Raw genomic sequence first — 26,730 nt, 5'->3', positions numbered from 1 at the left:
ATTCCCAGCACCCACAAAACAGCTAACAACTTAACTCCAGTTCTAGGGAATTTCACCCCCTCTTCTGGCCTCTGTAGGAGTCAGGATAAACATGTGCACAGACACACATGCAGGCAAAACACCCATCACATTAAAGATTCTTTGAAGAATTTATGCATGTTTTGCTTGCATGCAGGTGCACCATCTGCGTGTCTTGTCCACTTCTGGAGTTTCTAACCCAATGGAGAAAGTATTCCCTTATAGCACTCTGAATTCATTGGTGTTTGTTGTGATGGTTTCCTGCTCAACTCTAATTCTATTAACTTGAATCATGTCTTTCCTTCTTTTGGTTAGTTGGGCCAGGGATCTGCTGTTAGCTTGTCAAAGAATCAGCTTTTAGAGTCATTAATTCTTCGTGCTGTTTTCTTTTCATTTCATTAATTTATGCTGTTTTTATTATTTATTCCCCTTATTATTGGATTTGGGTTTGGTTTGTTCTTGTTTTTCCAAATCACTGAATTACATCAAGTCACTTATTTATGCTTTTTCTGATTTTTTTTGGGTGGGGGGAGGTTTGAGACAGGGTTTCTCTGTGTAGCCCTGGCTGTCCTGGAACTTATTCTGTAGACTAGGCTGGCCTCGAACTCAGAGATCTGTCTGCATCTGCCTCCCGAGTGGCTGGATTAAAGGCATGTGCCGTCACCACCTCCTGGCCTGTGTTATCTATTTTAGAGAAGTGTCCATGGCCTGTTGAGTAGAATGTATATTCTTTAGTGTTCAGGTGAAACATTCTGTACATACTTGTTAGTTCCATTTGATGTATGATATCACTTAATTCTGATGTTTCTGTTAATTTTCTTTTGTGTACAGATGACCTGTCTACTGGAGAAAGTAGGGTACTGAAATCACCCACTAATATTGAATTGGAGTAATCTGTCTTTAAGTTCAATAGTACGTTTCTTATGAAATTGGGTGTGCCAGAGTTCGGTGCATACAGAACTGGAATGTATTCTTGATCAACTATCCTCTTGATTAGAATGAAGTGTCCTTTATCTCTTCTGACTAATTTTAGTCTGAAGTGTGTATACATGTGTGTGTGTGTGTGTGTGTGTGTGTGTGTGTGTGTGTTTCGAGACAGAGTTACTTTGTGTAGCCCAGCTGTCCTGGAACTCACTCTGTAGACCAGGCTGGCCTTGAACTCATAGAGATCCACCTGCCTCTGCCTCCCAAGTGCTAGGTAGGATTAAAGGCACGTACCACCACCACCACCACCACCACCACCACCACCTGGTTATTTTGTCAGATATTAAAATAGCAATACTGACCTGTCAAGGTGGTGCGTGGCTTTAATTCCACCACTTGGAAGGCAGAAGCAGGCAGATCTCTGTGAGTTCAAGGCCCACCTGGTTTATATAGCAGGCCAGGACTACATAGTGAGACACTGTCTTAGGAAATACAAATAGCTGGGCGGTGGTGGCACACGCCTTTAATCCCAGCACTCAGGAGGCAGAGGCAGGCAGATCTCTGTGAGTTCGAGGCCAACCTGGTCTACAGAGCGAGATCCCAGACAGGCACCCTGTCTTGGATGGAGAAACCCTGTCTCGGGAAAAAAAAAAAAAAAAAAAAGAAAAGAAAGAAAGAAAGAAAGAGAGAAAGAAAAAGAAAAAGGTAGTGACGCCTACTTGCTTCTGGTCCCATTTGCTTAGAATCCTTTTTTCCATATTCTGATACTTCTGGTCTTTGAAGGTGGGTTCTTCATCCAGTCACCTAACCAGCGTCCCTGACTGGGGAGCCGAGGACATTATAGAGCTGTCATTTCACGGTGTGTGTTGGCTACTGTGGTTTTCTTTTGTGTTCTTCATCCTATTTTGTGTCTCAGTAATTACACTTCACCTGTTTTCTCTCTGTAGTCCTTAACTATGTGTACTCCTCTCCTCTGTCCAAAGTACTGCTTCCAGTATTCTCTGTAGGGCTGGGTTGGTGGACATGAAGTATTGGTACGTATTACAACATGGAAGAACCTTAAATAAAGGGAAAGAAGCCAGAAACAAAAGGCCACGGACTAGCCATGAGTGGCGGTGCAATGCCTTTAATCCCAGCACTCAGGAGGCAGAGGCAGGCGGATCTCTGTGAGTTCAAGACTAGCCTTGTCTACATACTGAGCTCCAGGAATGTCAGAACTACATTAAGAGACCACATCTCAAACAAAACAAAACAAAAAGCCACAGAACCAATTATTCTAGAAAACACAAATCCTGAACCAGAAAGGAGGCTTAGGGGTGGGTGGCAGGCAGTTCGTCCTAGGGTGATAAAGTTCTGGAAGCAGATAGTGTCATTGGTTATACATCTGCGCATGTACTAGGCAGGCTGCACGATGTGTGAGTTAGGGCTCAAGAGAGCCATTCCACAGAGTTCTAGGCTAGGAGTTGTGTGTCTGTATTAAACAGTGTGTGCATGAGAGAGTGGGTTTCTAAAGCCATCATAAAGTACATAGCCCTAATGGGGACACACTTATTGCCCAAGGCTTGACCTGCAACCAGATGGGGTACCTGCCTTTACCCCTGACTCCAATGCGGTAGGCTATCCTGAGGGCTCCCCACCCCCCAAACATACTCTCCTTACAAAGTCTGACTGGCCGGTAACTTACTATATATACTAGGCTAGGTTTTTTTTTGTTTGTTTGTTTTTGTTTTGTTTTGTTTTGTTTTGTTTTTTGGTTTTTCGAGACAGGGTTTCTCCGTGTAGCTTTGCGCCTTTCCTGGAACTCACTTGGTAGTCCAGGCTAGCCTCAAATTCACAGAGATCCGCCTGCCTCTGCTTCCCGAGTGCTGGGATTAAAGGTGTGCGTCACCACCGCCCGGCTACTAGGCTAGTTTTTAACTTGTGTTGATCTCCTGCTCTGCCTCCTAAGTGCTAGGATTATAGGTGTGCATCAGTTCATACTGCTTTTTGTTGTTTTTCAAGCAGTCTTGCTCTGTAATCCATACTGGCCTAGAACTCAGTCCTGTTTATGTCCCCAAGTGCTGGGATTATAAGTATGGTGCCATATGCATGGTTCAAATTGTTGGAAACCAAACCTTGGCCTTACCACTAAGCTAAATTTCCTGGCCTACTGGAGAGTATTGTAATGCACCATTTTCCATCGTTATTTACATACATAAAAAGCAAGTTCTGATTCTAACCAGACCTAACCCTATTCTCCTATCCTAGTAAGCTGGTGAAAAGAAAAGAGCTGATGGCCAAAGGGGACCCCAGCACATTCATCCCACACTCTTTTAATTCAGTGCATAATTAAACTGGTTTGCAAACTTCTCATGTTTCTTCTGGTCCATCTGGTTCATGGCAGCAACTACTCTCTGCACGGCTGCCCTATGGAGAGAGCAAAGTAAGAGATGACTAAGGACCTGACAAGACTCTGGGGTCCTGGGTGGGCTTGCTACCTTTGGACCTCATAAAGGCTTCCAGTGGGTACTGGACTCCTATAAGGTGGGGCTCAGAGTGGGGCTCACCAGTTTGAGCTATAACCCACCATGGGCCTTGGTTGTGTCTCCCAGCCCTGAAGGCAATTTGCAAGAGCAGACTCTTGCTAATTCCAGGCTGCACCCCAGGGTGAAAGCATGGTGAACATGGGCTACATGTCCAGAGGTAAGGGGACTCAGCAGAAAGAGAAAAAGGAGAAATCAGGAGGCCTATGTGGCCCAGCCTCCACCCCCACCCCTACCCCCGGGCTGACCAAGGAGCGTATTGACCAGTACTATGATGAAGTATCTGACCCCAGAAGTGCTGGACACTATGTCTGCCTTCTCTGAGGTTACAGAGCAGAGTTACCGTCCTGTGAGCATGGCACTGACCCAGGGCACAGCAAAGCCAGCATCTGGCCTTTTAGGACCATCTTGCTGCAGCCAGCTCTACTTACAGAGAGGTGGCTGTGGACTCCTAGGAAGAATACACAAGGCCCCCAGCTGCAGCTCTGTTCCCAACCAGCTCTGGGCATGGCCTTTCACTGGTCAGGGCTGCAGGTTACTATGATGGCTAATCTTGGTTATCACCTTGACTATTTGTGAGGGCCCAAATTACTCAGTGTCAGAGAATCTGAGCTTGCTTTACCCACCAGGGCTGCATAATGGGATGATTTGGCCAGGGTTGTGGGTACCAGGTATTTGGAAGGGTCTACACTTGGCTATACGGTGTGCTTTGATCTTGCAGGGGGGAGATCTTTTGCCTCTCTCCTTGGCATATTATAAAAAGCCCTTTTGAATAAAGCTCTAGGTGACTGAGTATTGACCTAGGGCCCTCCTGAAGCTATCCTGTGTCTCTCTCTGTCTTTCCATCTAATATTTCCTCATGCCTCTCTCCTCTACCCAAGAACCCTTTGAAAGGTGGGAGCAGGTTGGAGCTGGACTTCCACCACTAATATAATCACCAGAGCTCCTGGCAACTCAGGTGGCTCTCCCCCAACATATCCCAGACCAAAGCCCGAGGCCTTGGGCCAGTGATGAGCTCTTACTTGGCAAAGACCTTCTTCTCCAGGCGGGCCCGGGAGGTGTTGGCACGCTCTCGCAGGTCGGTGAGGTTGGGGTGCTTCTTCTTTTTCCCTTTGCCCTTCTTGCTATACCTGGATGAGCCGAGGTCCACCCCTGTGGCTGCCTCCACGTCCTTCATAAACTCAGGGTCCTGCCAATCTGAACAAACTTGACGGTTTCAAAAGGTGCCTGGCACCACCAGGGGTGACCTTGTGGGTTTCTTCCTGATGGAGGGCTGGAGCCTGCCTGCTGCATGCTCTCGTACTATCGTCTGAGAGGGTCTGTGCTGAGTGACATGGCTACCTTGGGGATGAGGCCCACCCAGGGACATCTCTTCCCTTATTCCCACTGCCTGCTTCTATTACTTAGTCCCCTAGTATCCTGAAGGCTCCTACAACTTGAGCGGGCTGCAAGGATCCAGGTAGGCTCAGCCCCAACAGCCACAACTCTTGGCACTCCTGACCACTCCAGCAGGACAGTACTCAAGGCCACTGGCCATGGAGTCAGAGTGTCAACGGGTTACTTCCCAACCTCCAGGCTGGGCTACGGCCAACTAGGCTGACTGGAGTACTTTCAGACATATTTGCTGGCTAATGGGCATGTGAGGCAAGGGTATCCAGAGTTGAGGTGTATGGCAGGCTGGAGATGGGTTCTGTGGTTCACAGGAAAGTGGTTACAGATCTCAGTGCAGAGGAGATTTGTCCCTCCTGTGAGCTGGGCACTACCTGTTGTAGCCACTAGGGTCTATGGAAAGTGAGGGGAATTGAACAGCATCCAGCCCACTGAGCGCCTCATCACTACCAAGGCAGACCCATGGCAAGATCACTGCTCATGTGGAGGGCTGCTGAGACAGTTAGCCACATAAATAAGCACCAGGAAGTCAGAGCCTGGGCTCCCGAGCTCCCTGCTCAGTCTCTGCTGGCTCACCTCCACAGGCAGCTCTAAGCTCTCTTAGGCATGATGTTGCTCCAGCCTGGCTTGGGAAAGTCAGCCTAGCAAAGAGTGAAGGCAAAGGAAACCCAACTCTTCAGGCCTAGGGGTGAGCCTAGCAGGCAGAAGGGCGCCTGCCACTCCTTGCTACAAGGGCACCCAAATGCCAAAGATCCGTGAGCTGGGGCAGAGTGGACAGGGAACGGTGCCTGGACAGGGTGGCATCAAAGCCAGACTCTGAGAGGGGCATGTCTGCTGAGGGAGAAGCAAGCACGCCAGACAGACAGATGGCTTGGCCTCTCCAGGCTGATTTTTTTGAAGTGAAGGAACTCAGGACTGCACGATTCAGATACAGGGACGATTAATCCAAGATTAAGGAAAACTGTCTAAACAGTTTATCTCCCAGTAATAAGAAGGCGTCACAGTTTAGGAACCTGGTGAATGGAGCAATTGTTTAAACACAACGAAAAAATGCCGGCATCCAGTGGAGATGGAATGAGCACCTCAGGAAAATGAAGGAGCAATTTAAAAGCCTTTGAAGAAAATCAATAGACGCTGGGGCTGTGCGGCCTTCCTGGGCGCTGAAGGGCCCTGGAGCACCGTGTGCATTGTCACTGAGGTTAGCACCAGGGAAAAGAAAATTGCCCTGTGTGCGAGGGAGGCGGGATCAATACTGCAGTTAGTAAAGAGATGCTATTTCACATCTGACTGGCCAGCACCGGGCTTGGCCCGTGGCCTGATACCTGTTTGTTAACAAGCCACCGAGGGCTGGAAAACTAGATACTCTTCAGGGTTGACACAAAAATAGGCACTTAATTTGCTCCTGAGTGTGAGCCACCAGGGAAGGTTTCTCCTGCAGATGAACAGGTCAGGCCCTCCCCACCGCTATACAACCCAGACATGTCTCTGGGTACAGGATGAAACAGGAATTTGTGTCTACAGACCACAGGGCAAGAAGCCATGAAGGGGCCTGTGGACATGCCCCCTTATAGAAGGGTCCTCCATGGGCTGACCACAGCCTCCAAGATAGGTTTAAACACTAGTCTGAGTTTGACCACCCATGTAGATAGTGAGGTGAGTTGGAGCTGAGAGGCCAAGTCAGAGCCAGCAGACAGACCTAGACTCTAGACGCAAGAATTAGAGTGGGTGCCCATATCAGGGGAGAGAGACCGCTGTAATTCCTTCATCTGCTCTGAAAGCAGGAATAAGAACCAGAACCTGGGGGATTGTAGCTCAGTGGTGCAGTGCTTATCTAACTTATCAGACTCTGGGTTCAATCCTGCTGTGCAGATGATATGGTGGTGTATGGAGTCAGGAGTATCCATATTCCTGTTTTGAGCCTTGAAGATTAATACCTCACTCCATGTATACTCAACCTTGCCCATGGAGCCCCTGACCTGCTTCTCAGCCACAAATGGAATTTCCAACTTGGTGACCACAACTTGGCTGCGCCTGCAGCCCCTCTTGTCTCCCCCGCCCCCCCATACCTACCTGGATGCGCCTGCTGCTGCTGAAGCTGCTGCCTTTGTTCACGGGCTCTGTCCTCTGGGTTGAGGGGCTGCCCCTTGTCATCTCTGGGGATGATCTTCCCATGGAATGGGCACTATACAATGAACACAAAGGGTGCACAAATAGCTCTAGGCCTGTAGTCATGAGAGGGGATCTGGGGAGTGACAGCAGCAGGAGTCTGAGAACTCAAGTCTGTTTGTCCAAAGCAACTTCTCTCCATTCTGCTACCTTCTGCATGCCTGGATATACATCTCCAAGCTCAGGACGGCCCACACAGGGCTCCAGCTGCGGAGCAGCAGTCTGGCTGTTTTGGCAGTCTCTCAGAAGTCAATGTCAGGGCCCAGGGCAGAGAACCCAAGCATGATTCTCTGATGGTCAGTGGCTAAGCAATTATGATACTGCCCTCTTCTACAGGGCTCCTCAGGGCTTATAAGTATCCCTGGTCCCGAATGGAGGCAAAGAGGACAAGCACTTCCCCAGGCCATGAGTTGTGGCCCAGCCTCTCCTGGGTAGCCACAGCTTCGTGCCAATGGCCTTGCCCACCAGCCTTACCTTCAGCCGATCCTGGCGCTCGCAGAGCCTCCCATTAGGCTTCATGGCCCGGCATTGGTGCTGCACAGGCTCGAACTTCCCTGCAAAGGTAATGTGTCGGCTATGGAGCATCTCAGAGACGTGGGCACTGTCCACCTCCTCCTCTACCTCGCTGGGTTTCCAGAAGCGGTGTTGAGAGTCAGATCTGCAAGGTGCACCAGAGACCCTCAGAGTGGCTACTGTGGACCCAGAAGGGGTGGGGGATCTGGCCCAGTCCCAATGCACCCCAACTGCATCCCAACCCTGGGGAGAGCACTGACCCCTGGCGGCCTTGAGGCCTTCCTGGACTAGAGAACATGATCACTGTAACCAGGTTCAAATAATGATGTTGAACCAGCCAAAGACGGTGGATATAACCACTAGCCTGAGCTCAGATTCTCCTTGCAAAGCAGACAGCAGCTCCAGGGCCCTCAGGCTATGGCTTTGAGAGCAACATGAATCCATGTCAAAGGTCTCTTTGCCACAGGCTCTGACATTGACATGGCACCAGTGACCCAGAAGAAGAAGCATGGATAAATTCATAACCAGTCTTCATGCAGTGCTAAGGGATCCAAAGGATGGAGCTTTTACTCTCTTGCTATCATCAAACCTTGCTTCCTCCTCCTACCCCCTGGCAGTGCTAGGGATTGAACCTAAGGCCTCGTGCATGCTAAGCAAACACTCTACCACTGAACTACAGCCCCAGCCCATTACCAAACCGTGTTAAAGCCACTTTTACTGGATGCCAGAGAATGGGGCAGGCTTTGCCACTGTGCCCCCTGCCCGACACACAGGAGGATTTTATGGGCTCTGCACATGGGTGCCAGTTGCCCCAAGAGCTGGCACCTGTGTGGATTGCTCAGAGATGGTGGTGCAAATGGCGGGCAGAAGGGTGATGGGGCCCAGGGTCCTGACTGGTCCTGGCTGTAATTGGGAGCAACAGCATCCAATGGCCAGAGTACTGTGATGGCGGCAGCAACACAGAGGTATGGCTTGAACTTGGTAAGTTCCTCACAACAAGCCTAACTGTACCAAGATTTAACCTCATGGAACCTCAGGGCAAAGCCCTGGACCAGGACTCTCCATGGGGAGACCTGGCTCTATTTCCTTAGACTTCTAGAGGTCCCAGTTACTGCCATGTAAGTTTAGTCCTCAGACAGCCCAGCCTGGGGTTCACACAATCATTAGCTCTACTGGTCCCAGCTCTAGCTCTTAAGTCCAGTACCAGCCAATGCAGTCTGGGCCTTTCCAACCACCCCTGACTCCCTCTTCCTCCCAGGAGTTTTCACCTGTGCTCCCAGACGTGTCCTGCTATCCCAACCTTCCCTTAGCTATCTGCAGCCTGGGTTCTGCTGGGGTAGCCCCACTCAGAAGGTCCTTGGGGAACAAGAATCCAACTTATGACCCAGTTAACACTGTGTGCATCAGCCTCCTGCATCTTAAGGAGGTGCCACAGTGGCCAGGAGCGTCTCAGGACTGAGCTTTCTCCTTCACACTGAGTAATGGATGGAGTTCATGGGTATCTCCTGAAGAAGCAATAGGAAGGTTCAGGCACCAGTGTCTGAAGAGCCAGAGAACAGACATACAAAGCCAGGCCATGCTCTGAGTCCTGGGAAGCAGGTGTGTTAGACTCACTTAAGGATCTTCCCAGCTGTTAGTTTCTCCTGGCCCCAGTAACACAGGTCCACTCCAAAGGGTACAATGGGTGCTCGGGCCCGCTCTGCCTGCTTCTGGGCTTCCTCTGGCCCCAGAAGTAACCTGAAAACAGATCAGCACATGTAGGCTACCCATTCCTTGTGTGACCACTTGCCTTTCCCTCCCACACCCCAGTGCAGCCCAGAGAGAGGCCTGGAGTCAGCATGAATAAACTTCGTTGGGCCTGAGCTTTCAGAATGGCTAATGAGATCCAGCAAAAAACCTGGCCCTACTGAGCATTGGCTCTGATCTGTGATGTGAACCTGCCTGGGGGTCACCTTACATTTCCTTCAAGCATGGGGCCTGGCTGCAGGAGACCTAGAGGGTTGCTGCAGACCTAGCTGAGCCCCATGCCCCACATTAACAGATGCTACTTGTCTAGGGTTACAAACATACCTCTCAAAATGGGCGTGGGGGTGGGGTGGGGTGGGGTGGTGGCAGAGGTTCTTGGGAACCTGTTCAGGCCAGCCAGTGCTCCAGACAGGTGGTGGCAGTATTAGGCAGTAGGCCCAACAACATGGGACATCTAGAATCACCTGGTAGAGGAGGATGAGGTGGATGGCAAGCAGTCTTGGAGCCGCAATAGCTGGGCAGCTGCAGAGGTGGGGTCCGATGCCTCCTCTTCCTTTCTCATCCTTGTCCTCTCCTGTAAGCTGCACACAGCTGTACCTTTCTCTAGAGTCTTCAGTGAGGCCTTTGGCTCCAGCCCTGAAATGACACGTGTCCACTTCTAACATCACTCTACAACCCAGGGCAAATTGGGGGAGCACCATGTGGTCAGGCCTCAGATGCACCCACATGTAACAACATTCAGTCCTCCAACAGCACAAGAAATGCCTGTCATCTCAACTTCTTAGATAGGAGCCACACTCTTATGTAGGGGACACGGGGACTGTCACCAGAAGCCCACTCAGAGCTGTTCACAGCATGGACCAACAACACTGTCACCTTTGCCCACAGCTTCTCACAGTGAGAGGATGGACTCTGTACTGGCTGGTTTTGTGTGTCAATTTGACACAAGCTAGAGTCACCAGACAGGAAGGAGCCTTAGTTGGGAAAATGCCTCCAGGAGATCCAACTGTAAGACATTTTCTCAATTTGTTATCAATGGGGGAGGGCCCAGCCCACGGTGGGTAGTGACATTCCTGGGCTGCTGGTCCTGGGTTCTATAAGAAAGCAGGCTGAGCAAGCCATGGGAAGCAAGCCAGTAAGCAGCTCCCCTCCATGGCCTCTGCCTCAGCTCCTGTCTCCAGGATCCTGCCCTGCTTGAGTTCCTGTCCTGACTTCCTTTAGTGATGAACAGCAATGTGGAAGTGTAAGCCAAATAACCCCTGCCTCCAACTTGCTTTCTGGTCATGGTACTTTGACCATGGTTGCAGCAATAGAAACCCTAACTAAGACAGACTTCTGCGTACAAAACCTGCCATGCTAAAAAGAGGCTACCCATAGTGTGCACACACAGTTCCCTTCCCCCTGACAGCAGGCCTCCCTTCACTGAGCAGGGCACAGAGAAAACCAGCCTTTGTATGAGAGTGACACATGAATCCAGCTGAGACTTAGCGACACCTCTTCTCCCTGTACTGTCCTCAGAGGAAACACCCAAGGTCATTCCCAACTTCTGCTCTAAACTTCAAAAGCCACAGGGATAGCTAGAGTCAGGCCTGGGTTCTGTGACTGCAGTACCTTTTCTGTGGCTGTGAGGCAGACAGATGCCCCTGACTACAGGAGGTCACCCTGGAATACCTGCCCTACTACCAGCTAGAGGAGGTTATGATGTTGATACTCGACAGCAGCATTTCCACAGGCTCTGCAGATGACACCAACCTTAGCGCAGATGCACTCTCACATCCCCGATGGCAGAATCCTGCCACTTGGCTCCCCTGCCTGCCCATTCTTGGGTCTGGCTCTTAGGAGGTTGCAGGTAGGGCCAGCTCTGACCCCTGCAGGCCCCAGAGCATAGTCTGAACTGGGTCTCCAGAGGCACTGCCCACTTGTTACCCCGCTTCCCACATTCACGGCAGGAGCAGCCTCAGCAGGGACGCCAGCCCTGCTACCAGTGAGTCCTGCACTGACGAAGAAGCTCAGACTTCTGAGCACCCTGCCACCAGAGAGAGCAGATGATGCGCCATCTTAGACGAGGCAGACTCGGCAGCTGAGATAGGGTAAAAGGGAAAAAGGAGCTGGGGAGGACTGCGGACGGCAGAGCACTGTCCGGCAGTCAGGAACGACAGACATCTTCTAGCAAAGGATGGCGCAGCACTAAGGGCACCAGCTGTTCTTTCCGAGCAGCACCCCGTGATAGCTTACAACTGCCTGACTCCAGGGCCAGGGGACCTGATACCTTCTTCTGGCCTCCTCAGGCGGGAGGCACACACATGGCACACAAACGTACACGCTGGCAAAACAGCCACACACTAAGATAAAATTAAAAACAAGAAGGACGAGGAGCAGGAAGTGCGGAAGAAGGAGGATTACGTGCTGTGTGTCCGAAGGGCAGAGGGACCAAAGGCGAGGCACGTGAGCAAGGGCGCACAGCCCGGCAGTGTGAAGGGCAGATCTACAGCACCGCTGTCCTTGTCTCTGGAATTCCAGAGGAAATAAACTGTAATTGGGGTGTAGGGAATAGTTGAAGAAATGAGCCAGTTTTCCTGAAATTAAGGGATTGCTGCCTGTCAGAGGAGGCAGAGGGGCAACTGTGGCTAAAGAGGGAGTTAGAGAACATTAACGGTAACAAAGAAAAGGGTGAACTGGAAGCAGCACTGGAAGCAGCACTTTCAGCCGCAGCTGCAAGTTTAAAGAGTTCAGGGAAGGGCTGGGGATACAGTGTTATAGCAGAGCATCTGCCTAGTACTGTGAGGCTCTGGGTCCCATCCTCAGAGCCACAAAAGAGAAAAAAGAAGAAAGGGAGTGTGTAGGAAGAAGAGCCAAGCTTACAGTTGAATACCCTGCTGAGCCGTCAGGCCCACCACAGGTACAGGAAGGAAGTCTTGTGGACCCAAGACCTCACAAGGACTACCACTTGCAGATTCTTTAAGAATACCCTTAGCATAAGTGATCCATCAAGGAAAAAAAAATCTAAATCTAGCCTGGTCTACAGAGTGAGATCCAGGACAGGCACCAAAACTACACAGAGAAACCCTGTCTCAAAAAACAAAACAAAACAAAACAAAAGATAACAAGGAGAAAATGACTTCTGACAACAGAACACTAACTCAGTGGTACTAAGGTACCAGGGTGGCCCAATGCAAGGAAGGTCGATAAGTGGGTTCTTGATCACCTGTCTTATGCAGAGGACAGTATAGAAACTATAAAAAAATGAGTGAGTGAGGGGACAAAGGGCTGGGCTGGTGGCAGAAAACATGCTTAATATGTGTGCAGCCCTGGGTTCTGTCCCCAGAACCACAACAATGGAAGCAATGAATGATAAAAATATGTGAGTCTTACAATTAGAGACAGCTCTCAGAAGGATACAAAGAGTCATTTTTAAGTGGGAGAAAAAAGCCAAACAACAGCAGCAAAGCCAGAAAAAGTATGGTGCCCAGCTCTGAACACACTGAGGACCACCTGTCACATGGACTAATGAATCTGTGAGCAGACAGACTGGGCGAGTCAAATACATTTAGCTAATAAACAGCTACTGAGCAGCTCAAAGGAAAACGTTAATAAACAATCAAGAGACAGCTGAGAAAATGGGTTAATACCAAGAAAGTAGATCTGAAGTTTAAAAAATAGTACAAAAGAAAAAATATGTGAATGTATGATAAATGTGGGTGGACCTGTCCCTAATAGCCAAAGTACAAGCTGGGCCTCGCTGTCATCCAGAACTTGGAGTGCTCAGGTAGGAGAATCTCAAGGCTGAGGCCAGTTACATAGTGAGAGTCTAAATCAAGAGCATATTCATTAAAAAATGCTAAGTCTGTGCATTATTTTCTAGACGCAAGGTTGCAGTACTCAGAGGGCCTGGGTAGGAGGCCTTCAAGTTGAAGGCAGCTTGAACTCAATGCAAGATACTGTTTCCAAAAACAAACCAAATAAAGTCTACGCACACAAAGAGACATCCATCAAGACAGACCAACACACTGTACCTGAGGCCCTGGGGAAGGTGAAGCCTCCAGCTCTGAGGGGTCACAGCACTAAGCCACCAGAGTTCTGGGCTCATAATGGGCTTGTTGTAGAGCACAGGTCAGCCTGACATGGCAGAGAAATGAGTAGCTTCTCCTCAGTGCTTCCTGGGGCCCTGGAGGAACAGGCCAAATCTGCTTCACTGCCTGTTTCTATGACAAAGTTTTACGGGTCCTAGCTCTAGCCACTTGTCTGTGCTTTATCTGTGCTGAGTTTGGAGTGGAACTGTGACAGAGACCTGAAAGCCAAAATATTTACTTGATGGCCCTTTAGTGAAACATTTGCTGTCTCTGCTCTGGTATACCCGATACACAGGTAAAGGCTCCTATCTCTTGAAGACTCATGGGTGAGGAGCAGAGGACTTGGGCAGGGCCACTCTGAGGGTAGTGGAGTCACGGTCAGCCACCACCAGACTCCGGAGCTCTAGGGTCCTAAGGTCTGGGCACACTGTGTGTCAGAAGATACCAGGCAGCCCCTTCTCTGCTCCGTCCTTAAAAACAGCGTCCAAGGTTTGGGTGGCAAACACTTCCATGTGACCCTCCCTGTTTCCCATCACAGTGTTACGGGCGATGTGGAAGGCGGCAGTTAGGCCAGCCCTGCATACACACATACACAGCAGGAGGCAAGGCTGGTAAGTGAACAATGTGACATTTAGATAGATACAATCGCAGCCAAAAGATCAATATGAGAATTCCTAAGAGTTACAAGAATGAAATATATTTTTCATTGATTTGTTGTTTTAAACCATTAAGAAGATGGGTAAGCGTGTTAGAGCAGGGTAAACACTCAGGGCACCGAACACACCACTGTTTTCACACCGTCGTAGAAAATCAATCTCACTGACATAGTTTCAAAGTTAAAACCCAAAAAGCAGAGCACACTCCTCAGGCCAGCGGGGGTGTGACCCTAAAAGAGTGAGACATCATCCTGCCGACCACCATGGCCCTGCTGCCCTGCAGGGCCTGACTCCAGCAGTCCCTTGGCCAAAATTTCCTCCCACGGTTGCTTTTAGAAAGAATCATAAAAATGTCCACAGCTCCTTTTTTTGTTTAAATTGGCCAAGTGGCACCTATTTGCCTGAGGCACTAAAGCAGACAGTGCGGGAGAGATGGATCGATAGGAGGAAATGGAGAGGCTGGGGCTCCGCACAAAGTTAGGCTGCCGCGCGCTGACATTATTGATTTTACCTAGTTCAGCTGGCCTTGTAATTAAAATGTAAATTTGAGAAAGAGATTATGTCCTGACAGAAATGGTAGGATTAAGGGGAAGATAAAAGCCCCTCAGTGAAAATTCAGAGAAAGAAATGAGAAAGAAAAAAGAGTCTGATTTCCTCAGCCGTGTGGATTTAGACTGAATCTAACACTTCAGATTCGCCTGTGTTTAATTGGAAAAACCGTGATGGACTATAAACTAGTATTATGAACTGCGCTCACTGCACACTGTCTGTCTGTCTGGACACTCCAGCCTCGGCTGCTGGCTTAGTTCCCAGGACTCCCAAGGGAGTCTTCACTGGTGCAATGACGGAGACTTCCCACTCTCCATCCCTGCCACAAGTCCTCCCCACGGGGCAAGTGCTCTTCTTACCCCAGCCCCTCCCGAGAACGCTCCAGGAATCACCAAACACTCTAGGTGTGTCAAGTATCCCTGGGCTCAAGGGCCCACCAACCCTGCCTTGCTTCCTGTGGCCCTCAGCCCAACGGTGGCACCGATGGCCAGATTGTATGTACTGAGTGTGGCTGCTGTGGTCTACCTGTACACCCTGGCAGCCTACTCAGCCTCTGCCACACTTGATGGCTCAGACCACATCAGTCACTACTGCCTTCCAGGGCTAAAACAGATGCCTAGAGCTTTTCCAAGAAAGGGATGAATTACAGACAACGAAGCGAGCCACCACGGTCTCTGCCTTTCTGTGAGGCCGGGATAAAGCCCTTACCAGCTTTGTAGGCCCTTCCACAGCCAGGTATACATAGACGGCTCTGAAGAGAAAATCCACAGGCTGATGGGCACTGGGTGCAGGAGCTATGGGTAGTGTAGTTATTGCTGCTAGATAACAAATAACCGAACACTCAGTAGTGGAACCAACAGTATCCTATTGAAAACCATGGATTATTCTACATTAGGAACACAACTCTGTTGTGGGGGTCTGAGCCAGGCTGGGATGACCATGAGTAGATGTGGGTTGTAACTGCCAAACCAGAGCCACTTGTGATTCCCTGCGCTGCCAGGACCTGTGTAGTCTCACAGCAGGTTGCCCATGGCTGTGTCCAAGCAAGTAATGTTGGGAGATGCTTCAAAGTATTTTTACAACTCAGCCTCCTTTGCTGGATCCTAATGGCCAACAATCACAAGCCATCCAGATACAGGCAGACACAGAACCGTCTCCAATCAGGAGGACTACAGGACTTGCTCCAGCCCTGTCAATTTCACTGTGCCTATCTATCTCCCAGGGGTGACACTGAGTAGGCATCTGTCAACAGAGGCTGCTGTCATTGGCACCACCACTGGCCATTCCCAAGCCACAGGCCGTCTTCCTCTCCTCGGATGGAAAGAATCTCTTCTGTTCTTTGAGGACAATCTTCAGGGTTGGCTTGTCATTTCTGCCTGCTACATATGACCTGGAGCCACTCGAGGACCGTGTAAAGTCAGACTTACCATATCTGCTGGAAGGATATGGAACATCAGAACAGGATGCAGAGGCCCAAGCTAAAAAATTCTAATGCAACCATGAGCCCTGAGTCAGTGCTGGCTCCCAGGCTCCCCTGAAGACCCCAAGAGTCATCAGTCCCCTAGCTTAAGAAGGAAAATGTGGCTTCCAAGGAGGGCAGAAGAACATCTCGGTAGGTAAGCCTCTGGCACATAGGTAGGTGCTAACCACATTGCCTGGACCCTGAGAAGTGTCCCTGCCTCACCTGACCTCATGGCCTGCTGTTCTAGACCCTCAGATATAGCCACATCTATACCAGCACCTTGCTAGGCCAGGGCCTCATCTAGCTGAGGGTAAAAGAAACGGGGGCAAAGACCACCATGGGCACAGGAGGATGGCCATGTCACCCCATGGTATGCCTGAAACACTTTTGGGTACCCCAGGTGTTAGGTGTGGCACTTGGCTGTGACCACTTTGGGTGAGGCTTTGGCCATGAGGTATCTCCCACTAGGTGAAAAATAAGCCGGGAGATGGTCAAATCCACTTCAGGTAGAGATGGGTGCTTGGAGGAGCTTGTGGGTGGGGGAGGCTGAAGAACCCCATGAGAGCATTGCAAGGCTGAAAGAAAGGGTGTACACAACTCAGCAAGGTGGGGTGCCCACAACCAGCAGAGATGCAAGCAGGAATAAGAGGGCAGTTCCACTAGGCAGGGAGCTTCATGGAGCATTACAACATTGGAACTCCTGCAGTGAGCCTGACCGGGACATTATGCTCAGCCAAGGGGACACCAGTACCCGCTTAGTGTGGGAGGTTCCTCCTGACAGTCACACACTTACTGACCCCCAAGTGCCCAGTCTGCCCAGCAGATGGCACTGGAAAGAGGGTTGGAGGAGTGGAGAGGGTGAGTCAGCCTGGGCTTACTTGATATGAAACTCCACTGGGTCATGTCTTCACACACGAGTCATCTCATCATCTAAACTCTCTTAACAAATCCCAATTCCACCCCACAGAGGCCAGTTCAAATCCACTTGTGTACTCCCTCCCAGAGGCCAGGGTACTTGTTTGTATTTGCTTCCTCTTGACATAAGCAGTGCCATAACCTGAGTCTGTGACCCGGGTCTTGGATCCCCTTTAAGTTTCCCTCTGGAGGGCACAAGCCTAGGGCACAGAGTGTGGCTTTTAGAGTTCTTGGAAAAGAGGGAAATCCTAGATGGGACATTCCTATCTGCCACAGTGGTGCTGTGTGTGACAAGCTGATTCTTGCTATGGGGCTCAGGCATTCCTGAGTCAGAGGTCACATCTGTGACCTCACAGACACAAAGCAAGGGTGCTTCTATCATCGTGTCTGCTTCCCTTCCACCCTGGTGTAGGCTCTATGTGGGCAAAGGCATCCCCATCAGACTGCACCCCTGCCCTACAGCCAGAGCACCAAATGGCCCAGAAGCCCCTGCATGATGGAAGCCTGCCATGTGCTGGCCCCCAGGGGACTCGAGGTACAAAAGAAAAACTCCACAATTTAAATCCAAGCAACAATTACTGACACAACAGCTGTACAAGGGAAGCTGAAGGCTAAGCTCCCTGTGTTGATGTCACAACCTAGAGGCATTGTCCAGAGTGGTGGACCTGTCTCCCCAGTACCCTGGATGCTCAATCTTGCCCCTTGTGGGCCCACAGCTCACCATATTCAGCCCGGAGGTGGTCAGGGATTCGAGGTTCATAACCCTCTTTCTCTGGGACGTCCACGAAGTCCTGATCCTCATCCTCGCTGTCCTCCAGGGCTTCTGTCTGTGGAAACATCCCCAAGTACGAATGAGGTCATCAGCTCTATACAACAGCAGCTGTCCATGGACTGTGTACAAGCGCTGCTGCCCATAGGGCCGTCTCTCTGATCTCAACATTAAATGTGGATGGTCTTCAATGACCATGTCTCTAAGGCTGTTCTGATTCTTAAACCACAGTGCCTTTGCTAAGCTCCCACCCGGAGCCGTTCCCTAACCACCGCCAACTCTCTTGTGCCGGGGGCGGTGTGCAGCACCAAGCACTTTGCACACCTGGCTCATCCCACCCCACCCCCCAATAAGCAGGCAGCAGGGCCTGAAGTAATGCTGCTGCCATCCCACCTACAGCACTGTCATGCCCAAGCAAGCCACCAGGGTCACAGGTCATAGCATTCGCTATGCCTCAGACCCACTGCTCCTCCAACCTCACTGCAGAAGCATCCTCTGATGAAGTTCCTCCTGCCCTACCTCCCACTGACCTCATATTCTTCCAGAGCCTTCCACACTCAGGATAGGATGCCAGAAACCCAAGCTTCCTCCACTGGCCCCCTGTCACACTAGGGGCCAGGCTCAGCTCACCAGGGCAAGGAGGTCCATGTCCCTAGGGATATGGTGCCCCTCAGACTGGGTGGCCCCTTGAGCTGTGACGCCCTTGGATTCGGGTGCTCCCCAAGTTTCAATGCCCTTTGCAGCTTCCAAAGCTCCAGAGCAATTGACTGGGCATGGTGCTGCACAACTTGAATCTGAGCGCTCTTCTGTGGATGAATGAAGGGGAATGTATATAAGGGTGAGATACAGAGAGGATTCAATTACAGTAACAATCCATAGAGCTCTAGTTGACCAGCAGGAGCTCTGCACTGAGTATCCATTCATGTCTGAGAGTGGACTGTGCTGTCGGGAGGCAGAGGCAGGTGGATCTCTGTGAGTTAGAGGAGGCCAGCCTGGCATGTGTAGGGAGTTCCTGGACAGCTTCATAATAGCGATAATAGAGAGACCCTGTTTCAAAACAAAACGAAAAACCAACCAACCAACCAACCAACCAACCCAACAAACAAAAGCTCCAGGGCAGAGTTGAGACAAGGAAGGCCCTGTCAAGTCAATGCCAACTAGTGGGACCCTTATAGGGTTATAAGAAAAACTTTGAAAAACTTTTTAAAAACCACTTCCAACAGTAACACATTGAATTCACAGATGTTACTCATGGTCCAAACTATTTCCTGAAGGGAAAAAGGACGTCTAAAGAGTAGCTTCTATTTTCAGGTCAGGAGCCACTGTGCATCGCAAGCCAAGCCAAGCCATCGATAGCCACCATGGAGGAGGGGTCTACAGTGCATCACCTACTCACGCCCTAGCTCAGCCTGCTGCCCGCCCAGGTAGAGGCAGGCTCCATGGCGGGGCTGCTGGAGCCATCAGCAGCCACATCTGGCTGTGCCTGCTGGCCCCGTGCCCCAGCCTGGGAGACTGCCGCCCGAGAGAGCATAATCAGATGCAAATGCACTTTGTTTTGGTGCAGCCCACAGTCGTGCATCTGGGAAGCACAGGAGACATTAATCATCGGAAACTGTAATTTTTGTTATCAGTCTAACACTGATCAAAAGGGAAGCCTGTCTCCACCGCTGACCTGTGAAACGTCCCAATTATACTCTTTGGAAATGACAGGGGCACTTAACTCCCGAGCTGAGCAAATGACGACGATCAATCACGTTTGAATAACAATGAGCCACGGACCTGAAAATTATTTTTGTATAGAATCTACCCAGGAATTTATGAAAGGTGGAAAGCAGCCCAAGGTTTTAGGGCATTACGGACTCAGCTAGTGCAGTGCGTATCAAACACTAAACAGAATTTATGTGTTTTAATTTTCTAAAAGGTAGATGTGGGCTGGGTGCTACAATGCATAACATATAGTGCCAGGTTTTAAATATGGGGGTCATTTTCATAAAATATTATGCTTATTGCTCACACCCTTGAATTTTGCTGGGGACTTTTTATCAAAATTTCATTCCCTAAAAATATTCAACTGCTTAGGTAACTATCAGAATTCTATCTTCTCCCCCCCCACACTCCCAACTAAATCGTTTATTTTTGAGATTAAATTTGAAGCACTGGTTTCTTCCCTGTTCTTAAATTAGCACTGATAAGGCCTCTGACTGTCTGCTCTTCCACCACGTTTGCCTTAAAAAAGACCCAGGCTTCCTCTGGGGCCACAGAGAGATCTGCCAGCCACTCCTATACTTTATTCTGCAACTCTTCATAGATGGAGTCCTTAAACTGCACTAACTAGAATTTAGAGATGCCACTGTTAATACTTAAGTGAAGTTTTGTTTTGTTTTGTTTTTTCTCGAGACAGGGTTTCTCTGTGTAGCTTTGCGCCTTTCCTGGAACTCACTCTATAGACCAGGCTGGCCTCAAACTCACAGAGATCCGCCTGGCTCTGCCTCCCGAGTGCTGGGATTCAAGGCGTGTGCCACCACCACCCGGCCTTAAGTGAAGTTTTAATTCACACGTGGTAAATATCGATACTGCAAATCCTTGGTGCGGAAGTTACCAGGGACAGCTGACAGATGAGCCATACCTGAGGGATGGGAAATTACTCTGATGTGGAAAAGCGCTGAGCTCTAGCTATTGGGACACTCCTGTGACCAGCTCAGGAGTCTCACCAGGAATATTATGGTCACAAGGGGCAGTCCCCTGGAAAGGTAACACAGCCCAGAGGAGAGAAGTCCTTCTTCATGGGATGGTCTTGAACCTCAGTTGGCCAGCCTCCACTCACTATTTCAGAATCTAAATAATCAAGAGGTCATGACCACTGTGGTGGTAACCTGCCTTTAAGGTCACAGGGGAGGTCAGACAGAAGCCAGCATCCAGAGGAGTCCACTAAAAGTAGCTAGATGCCAGGGGTCCTGGTAAAAAGGCATCAGGGCCGGCAATATCTTCATAATGAGGCCAGACTTTTGAAATGTTCTTAAGAACAATTTACTTTTATTCCATGAGGGTCAAGCTTTCTCCTGTGACAAAACAACACAAAACAAACTTCGTGAAACCAGGGGGTTGGGGTGGGGGTGGGGGATGATGACTAACCCTTAATGAGATCTGCACGTGGGAGCCACACACCAGCTGGGCATCTCACTCATACTTTTTCTGACAAGTGAAGTCCTTGGATGCCTTTGAGGCTTAGGGCGGGTGGTCAGAAACCCTTCTAGCCAATCAGGTGACTTCTCCCAAGCTGGCCCCCTGGTGGGAGCTACAGACCCCTACAGAGGGCCAACTCATCCACCCGCAAGACAGACACAGCTTTTACCCACTACTATTGTCGTGGTAGGGGTACTGCTGGTTTTATACAAATTGATTCTCACCCACAGTTAAAAGGATTTAGAAAAATGAGTCGTCATGATCATAATTAAACAAGCAATAAAACGGCTAAAATATACAATGCAATCAGTTTACAGAAGTGGGGTGGTGAGTGCTAATTATTTGTGAAGGAATGGGAAGAGCATCTCAACATCCAGAAAGCCATGGCCACCAAGCCCACAGCCTAGAGATACAGCTGGGACCATTAAATAAATTTTGTACGATCTAATTAACTTGGTGCGCAATCTCAATTACTTTTCACCCAAGAAATCACTTTTGTTCAGTTTTATGTGTGTCTATTTCCCTTTTAAAAAAAAAAATGATGTAAGGCCTCGTCAGACAAGTGAGTTCCAAACTGCATTTGTCTTTCAGCGGCTTGATGGCTATGCATTTAAAAACCCATTCTATCTTATAAACTAAAAATTAAACGTGCTCAGCTGTGATGGCCGTCATTGCATCTGCTATTTATATGCTAATGCCCTCCCTGGAAGGCCGTGCAAATTGCCCGGCCAGGCCAATATCTCATGTGCATCTCGGCTGCCAGGGACGCACCTTCAGAGGACAGAGGGCGTAGTGGTGCTGACCACGTGATAACACAGAACAGGCACCTGGTGGCCACTGAGTCAAACCTGCCCAGGTGCAGGCAGGGCACCTGAGCATACACTCGGGTCCAAATATTATGCTGGAGCAAAACTTTGTTTTCTGGAATGACCGTTTCTATAAAGGCCACGTTCACAAAAGAGATCTCACAGCAGCATTGCAGGACACACAGGGACGGGCATCCCTCCTCCTCTCTCCCCTGATCCGAATCACTGAGGAACAGTCCACAGAAACCTGCCCTCGAGAATCCAGTGTGAGCAATAGCCCCAGTGCCAGGGAGCTTCCCAGCACTGGCACTCAAGAGCTGAGTCTATCCTGCTACAAAGTATGAGGCAAGAAGCCTTGGTCACATGTGCCTAGAAGTCCATTTCCAGAGAAAGGCTAAGACTAGAAATCTCTGCTGGATCCAAACAAGCAGTTAGCCAGATGGGTAAGGGAGTCACATGCTGTCAACTAAACTGAGGCCTGGTAGCCTAGATGGACAGAGGCCAGGTACTCTGGGTTTATAGTGCTCCTAATGGGTATACTCAAACCAGCTTGCTCTGGGAACCCATATATATATATGCTCCCAATGACAAGGTTATGTGAGAGGTGCAGAGGCAGGGAGAGTTATCATGAATGAGGTTATGTGAACTCCACACATTAACATCCAATGAAGTGTGAAATCACTAATCATTCTTCCCAGGAGTGTGCAGAGAAAGCCAACCACGCAGGGGAGAAGTGCGTCCTCACAACTAACACTTGCCAGGACTGGAACAGGGCCCTCCCTGTGCCTTGGCTGCCATCTCAGGTGAAAGCACGTGGCCAGCCTCTGGGCACATGAGGCCATGCTATGCTGTGTGGCTGTCCCAAAGGTGCTGGTACCACATTCATCAGGCAGCCTTTCCACTCTGCATCTGGGACTTTAGGAGGGGCCAAGACTCATACAAGTTTCTCTGTACTGCTTTCTCCTCTGTAAAATGGAGGAAATAATCCGAGGGAGTACTCCTGGAGCTAAAGAGATAACATATGAGGTGTTGAGAGCTAGCTCATTCCGGGAAGACAAATGATTGGGCTGGACACTGGCGCCAGGGAAAACCAAGACCAGATCCATGCAGCGGGGCGAGGGAGGGTATAGGCTGGTGGGGAGGCTGCTGAGCTGTTTTCTTCCATCCTCGTGAGCTGACCTCAGAAGAACTTGTGCTCAAACCCCTCCCCACTCTCTGCTGTTGAGTGTGTGCTTGGCCTTCAGTGTGATGGAGGGAGCACAGCATTGAGAAGGCTGTTTACGGGCCCTGCTGCTGCACAAGGTCCCGCAAGGCTGATTTAGTTTCCCTGCTTTCCCCGGGTGTGCCTGACGGTTCAACATTTCATTCCCTGGGTTTTCTGCCTCTGTCCTTTTCACCTACAAAAGCAAATCCTGCACAGCCCAGGGAGCTTTCTTAACACTCAGCAGGAGAGGAGCCGGGCCTGGGTGAGCTCCCAATATCGCACCCATGGGCCTGGTAATGAGGCTGATCTGGAAGGCGGGCTGGCCAGCACCCAACACAGAAAGCGAGCAAAGCTGCACAGCATGAACCAAACAGATTGATTTCCATTGCTGTGAGAGGGCGAAGATGAGCCCGTGGTTCCATCAAGGTGGTTGCCGCACGGCCCATAAGACTGCTGTGCACAAAGACACATTTATAACCACAGGAACAGGTAGACCAGCAGTCAGGGCGGACAGAACAGCTGCTGACAAGTCAGACATACTGATGTCTGCAATCACCGCTCTGACCACCAGCTGGTGGGAATTTGTGTTTTCTTAATTACATAATACAAACTAACCATGATCAGAGCTACATAATGAAAAGGCAGGCAATTTAAAAGTTTTCAAAGGATTTTTATCAGTTTAAATAATGAGGCCGCCATGGATTATTACAGCTCTTCTGTAACAGAGCAGGTAGAAACTAACTCTACCAAATGGCCCTCCACATTGATCGGGTCAAGATTTATCCCCAGCCTGCCTCCAAACTGAGCTGGTGTGCACACTCTGTAAAGCAAGCCCTTAGACATGTTTAAACTGGTTTAAGTATTTTTGAAGACAGACCATCTATGTCAGAAGGAAAGCAATACTGTGTAGAAACCAATGGCAACATTCAAATGGGCGCTGGGGCTGGACTACACAGATGCCTGAGGGGAAAGGTGATAACCAGCACAACCCAACCTTCCAAAGACAGCCTGGACCCGTCCAAAGTCTGGCTGCTGTTTATGACTGGAGCATTGTATTTGTTCCAATCTGACACATTTGTTAGAAGTTCTTAAATGTTTAAATCATGCATTATTGAATTAGTGTTCCCTGCTCAGCCTGTTCTACATGAGGAGTTAACGATGCCAATCCCGTGCTAAATGGGGAAACACTAGGAAATGATTTAAACCCTCCGTAAATTTTATTTGGAAATTAGTGAACACCTCATCATGATTTCTAATTAAAACAGCTCTAATTAACATAGACATTCATTAGCCCTCTCCATGCCCCTCCCCCACAAGACACTGTGGTGCAGCAGCCTTGCAAGGAGCTGCCCACCAGCTGCAGGAAGGGCGGGCGATGTGTAGATAGGCAGTCGCTGTATCTATTCTGGGAAGCAGTGCTCACCTGAGCCTGGGCGCTGCCACTCACAGTCCGGGAGCCGCCAATCACTTCATCTACAAGCAGCGCCTCACTCGCTTTCCAGCTGCGGCAAGCAAAATCTCCAAGGACTTCAGAGCAGTGCCTTTCGTTAAAATCAGTTTGTAGAGACAGGTCTAGGAAATGTCCATTCAAGTGACAGCAGAGCCCAGCAATCTCTGCCTTCTCACTGAAGGTAGGGCATTATCAGTCCAAGGGCTACCACCTCACTGGGCCCAGGCAGCCCTACATACCCACAGATGGCCTGGGTTAGTGTGCTGACCTGTGTGACCAGAGGAGCCAGACAGAGGACCCCCAAAACACCCTGAAGGGCCTGTCTTCACAGCAGATCCTATAGGCACAAGTGGAAGTAAGCAGCTGGGCTTCGGCCGTGAGGGCTACCATCTACCTGCTGAGACGCACATGTACTCACCTGGGAAAGATCAGGCCAGTAGCCACTGTGTGCAATAAGGGAGAGAGGAACCAGTACAGGCTCTGGGCATCACATCAACCCAAGACTACCCACCATGTACCACAGGAAGCCTGTGCCCACAGTGTCTAAGTGCTGGGTCTCAGACTCCCATGTCTGTGTCCCGTGGAAGTTAGGAAATGGCCAGTGAAACTGCCCTTGGCCCTGGGAGCCAAAGTACTGACACAGGCATGCCCTGACCATCTACTCTGGGCCCAATACCCCTTTACCCTGGAGGCAGATCCACAGCAGGAAGCTGGGCTGGAGCTGGTGAGGACAGCTAGCAGGAGTCAGGGCAAGCCACTCAGTCTTTTTGGTGGAGTACTAGGGACTGTACCTGGTACCTCAAACATGCTAGGCAGCACTCCACCACTCAGCTAAATCCCTGGGCCTGCTTTCTATTTTGAAGTTGCCTAGGCAGCCCTAGAAATCACTCTGCAGCCCAGGCTGGTTTTGAAGTAATGATCTTCCTGCCTCAGCCTTTCAAGTAATTGGGATCACAGGCTTGTACCACCAGGCTGGCTTCCACTTGGCTGCCTTGAGTGCATGGCCATTACCATACAGGTAACAGAGCCATGGGTACAAGCCACTTAGGAAAAACGGAGCTTCTAAGCTGGGCTCTGGGGGTACAAGCCACTTAGGAAAAACAGAGCTTCTTAGCTGGGCTCTGGGGATGGAAGTTGCACACCCAGGGCTGGCTGGACTAAATGCAGAGTCCTGACCTGGAAGGCTGCATGTCCTCGCCACCCACAAAGGTATCACGAGTGGCCTGTAGGCCAGGAGACCACTGTCCAGATCTCCTCCAGCAGCCAGCCACTCAGCAGTCAGGAAATACGAAGCTAAGAGACAAGGCTAAGGCAACCACGCCCAACAACACCCAGCTTTGTCTCTCTGACAATGCTTTAGGTCAAGATCAGCCAGGCTGCTAAGACCCTCAAGGCTTGGAGTCCTGCCAGCCCAGCACTGCCGTTGGTCCCAGTAAGGTAGTGCAAGCTGGTAATACCTAGGCCTTGCAAAACCCTTCTGTGCTACCCAAGAGCATTCAAAGCTCTGTGGCTACTCCCTGGAACACCAAGGATGTCCCTGCACTGCCAAGGCCCATCTACAAGGTGACTGACTGTCCACATAATGTAGGAAGTGGCTTGGCTGAGATCTTCAGGGAGGGACTGACACAGCAGACAGTGAGGTGGCCTTCCACTTCACAGGCTCAGTCTTGGCCAAGCCTGATGCACTGATGACTTTAGACACTGAATGGAGAGATAAAACAAACTCTTCCTGACTGCGACAGTGAGGGCTGGAGCAGTCACTTTCCACACAGCTAGAGAAATGTTCTCCACTGTAGACACACATTACTCAAAATTCATAAATCTAACTTAGATAAGTGACACAACAAAATGCAACTCTCCTAAGATGTTAACTGCACGCACCAAACACTGCCAGACAAACTCAGTTGCAGCACTGTATTTCCACCGTTGCCATAAATGCAATGGTTGGCCGCCTGAAGGAGAAGCAAGGTCGCCCTCTGCTGGCCCACATCACACACGCCCTCTGCAAAGCTGGGACCAGCCGGCAGCTGCAAAGGCAGGAGCTCCCTCCCTCTGGCCTCATCTGGCTCCAGCACTTCCTGTACTGCACTTTCAACGTGCCTACCAGCTGCAGAGCGGTCAACAGGGTCTCGAAACGCTAGACATGGGCTACTCTTGGTTTTAGGCTGGAGCAGTGGATGGCTTCAAATGTGACTTTTTCCCCAATAAAAGACAGCGTTGTTTCCACCTCAAAGCTAGCTTCCAAAACAGAATTTACAAGTCAGACTGCCAGGTGAGCTGGTCCACTAAGTGGCTCTCAACCTTCCTAATGCTGTGGCCCTTTAATACAGTTCCTCTAGTTGGGTGCCCCCCCATAATATTATTTTGTTACTACTTCATAACTATAAT

The 26,730-nt window shown here is 50.0% G+C and overlaps 1 protein-coding gene across 3 annotated transcripts in view; it reads right to left on the bottom strand.

The window, feature by feature from the left end:
- Positions 1-3,226: 3,226 nt before the first annotated feature.
- Uvssa (UV stimulated scaffold protein A) overlaps positions 3,227-26,730 on the bottom strand; it is a 34,810-nt gene continuing 11,306 nt past the window's right edge. For all 3 annotated transcript variants that reach the window (XM_028870745.2, XM_028870748.2, XM_028870746.1), the window contains exons 8-14: positions 17,652-17,757; positions 9,743-9,914; positions 9,147-9,269; positions 7,494-7,677; positions 6,924-7,035; positions 4,487-4,661; positions 3,227-3,348 (exon numbers count right to left, since the gene is read on the bottom strand). In XM_028870745.2, the coding sequence (XP_028726578.1) occupies positions 3,255-3,348; positions 4,487-4,661; positions 6,924-7,035; positions 7,494-7,677; positions 9,147-9,269; positions 9,743-9,914; positions 17,652-17,757 (966 nt within the window). In that variant the 3' untranslated portion in view covers positions 3,227-3,254. The remainder of the gene's footprint in view (positions 3,349-4,486; positions 4,662-6,923; positions 7,036-7,493; positions 7,678-9,146; positions 9,270-9,742; positions 9,915-17,651; positions 17,758-26,730) is intronic.

The sequence above is a fragment of the Peromyscus leucopus genome, chromosome 7 (genome assembly GCF_004664715.2).
Source record: "Peromyscus leucopus breed LL Stock chromosome 7, UCI_PerLeu_2.1, whole genome shotgun sequence".
Lineage (NCBI taxonomy): Eukaryota > Metazoa > Chordata > Mammalia > Rodentia > Cricetidae > Peromyscus > Peromyscus leucopus.
This window is presented reverse-complemented; position numbering and strand designations above follow the sequence as displayed.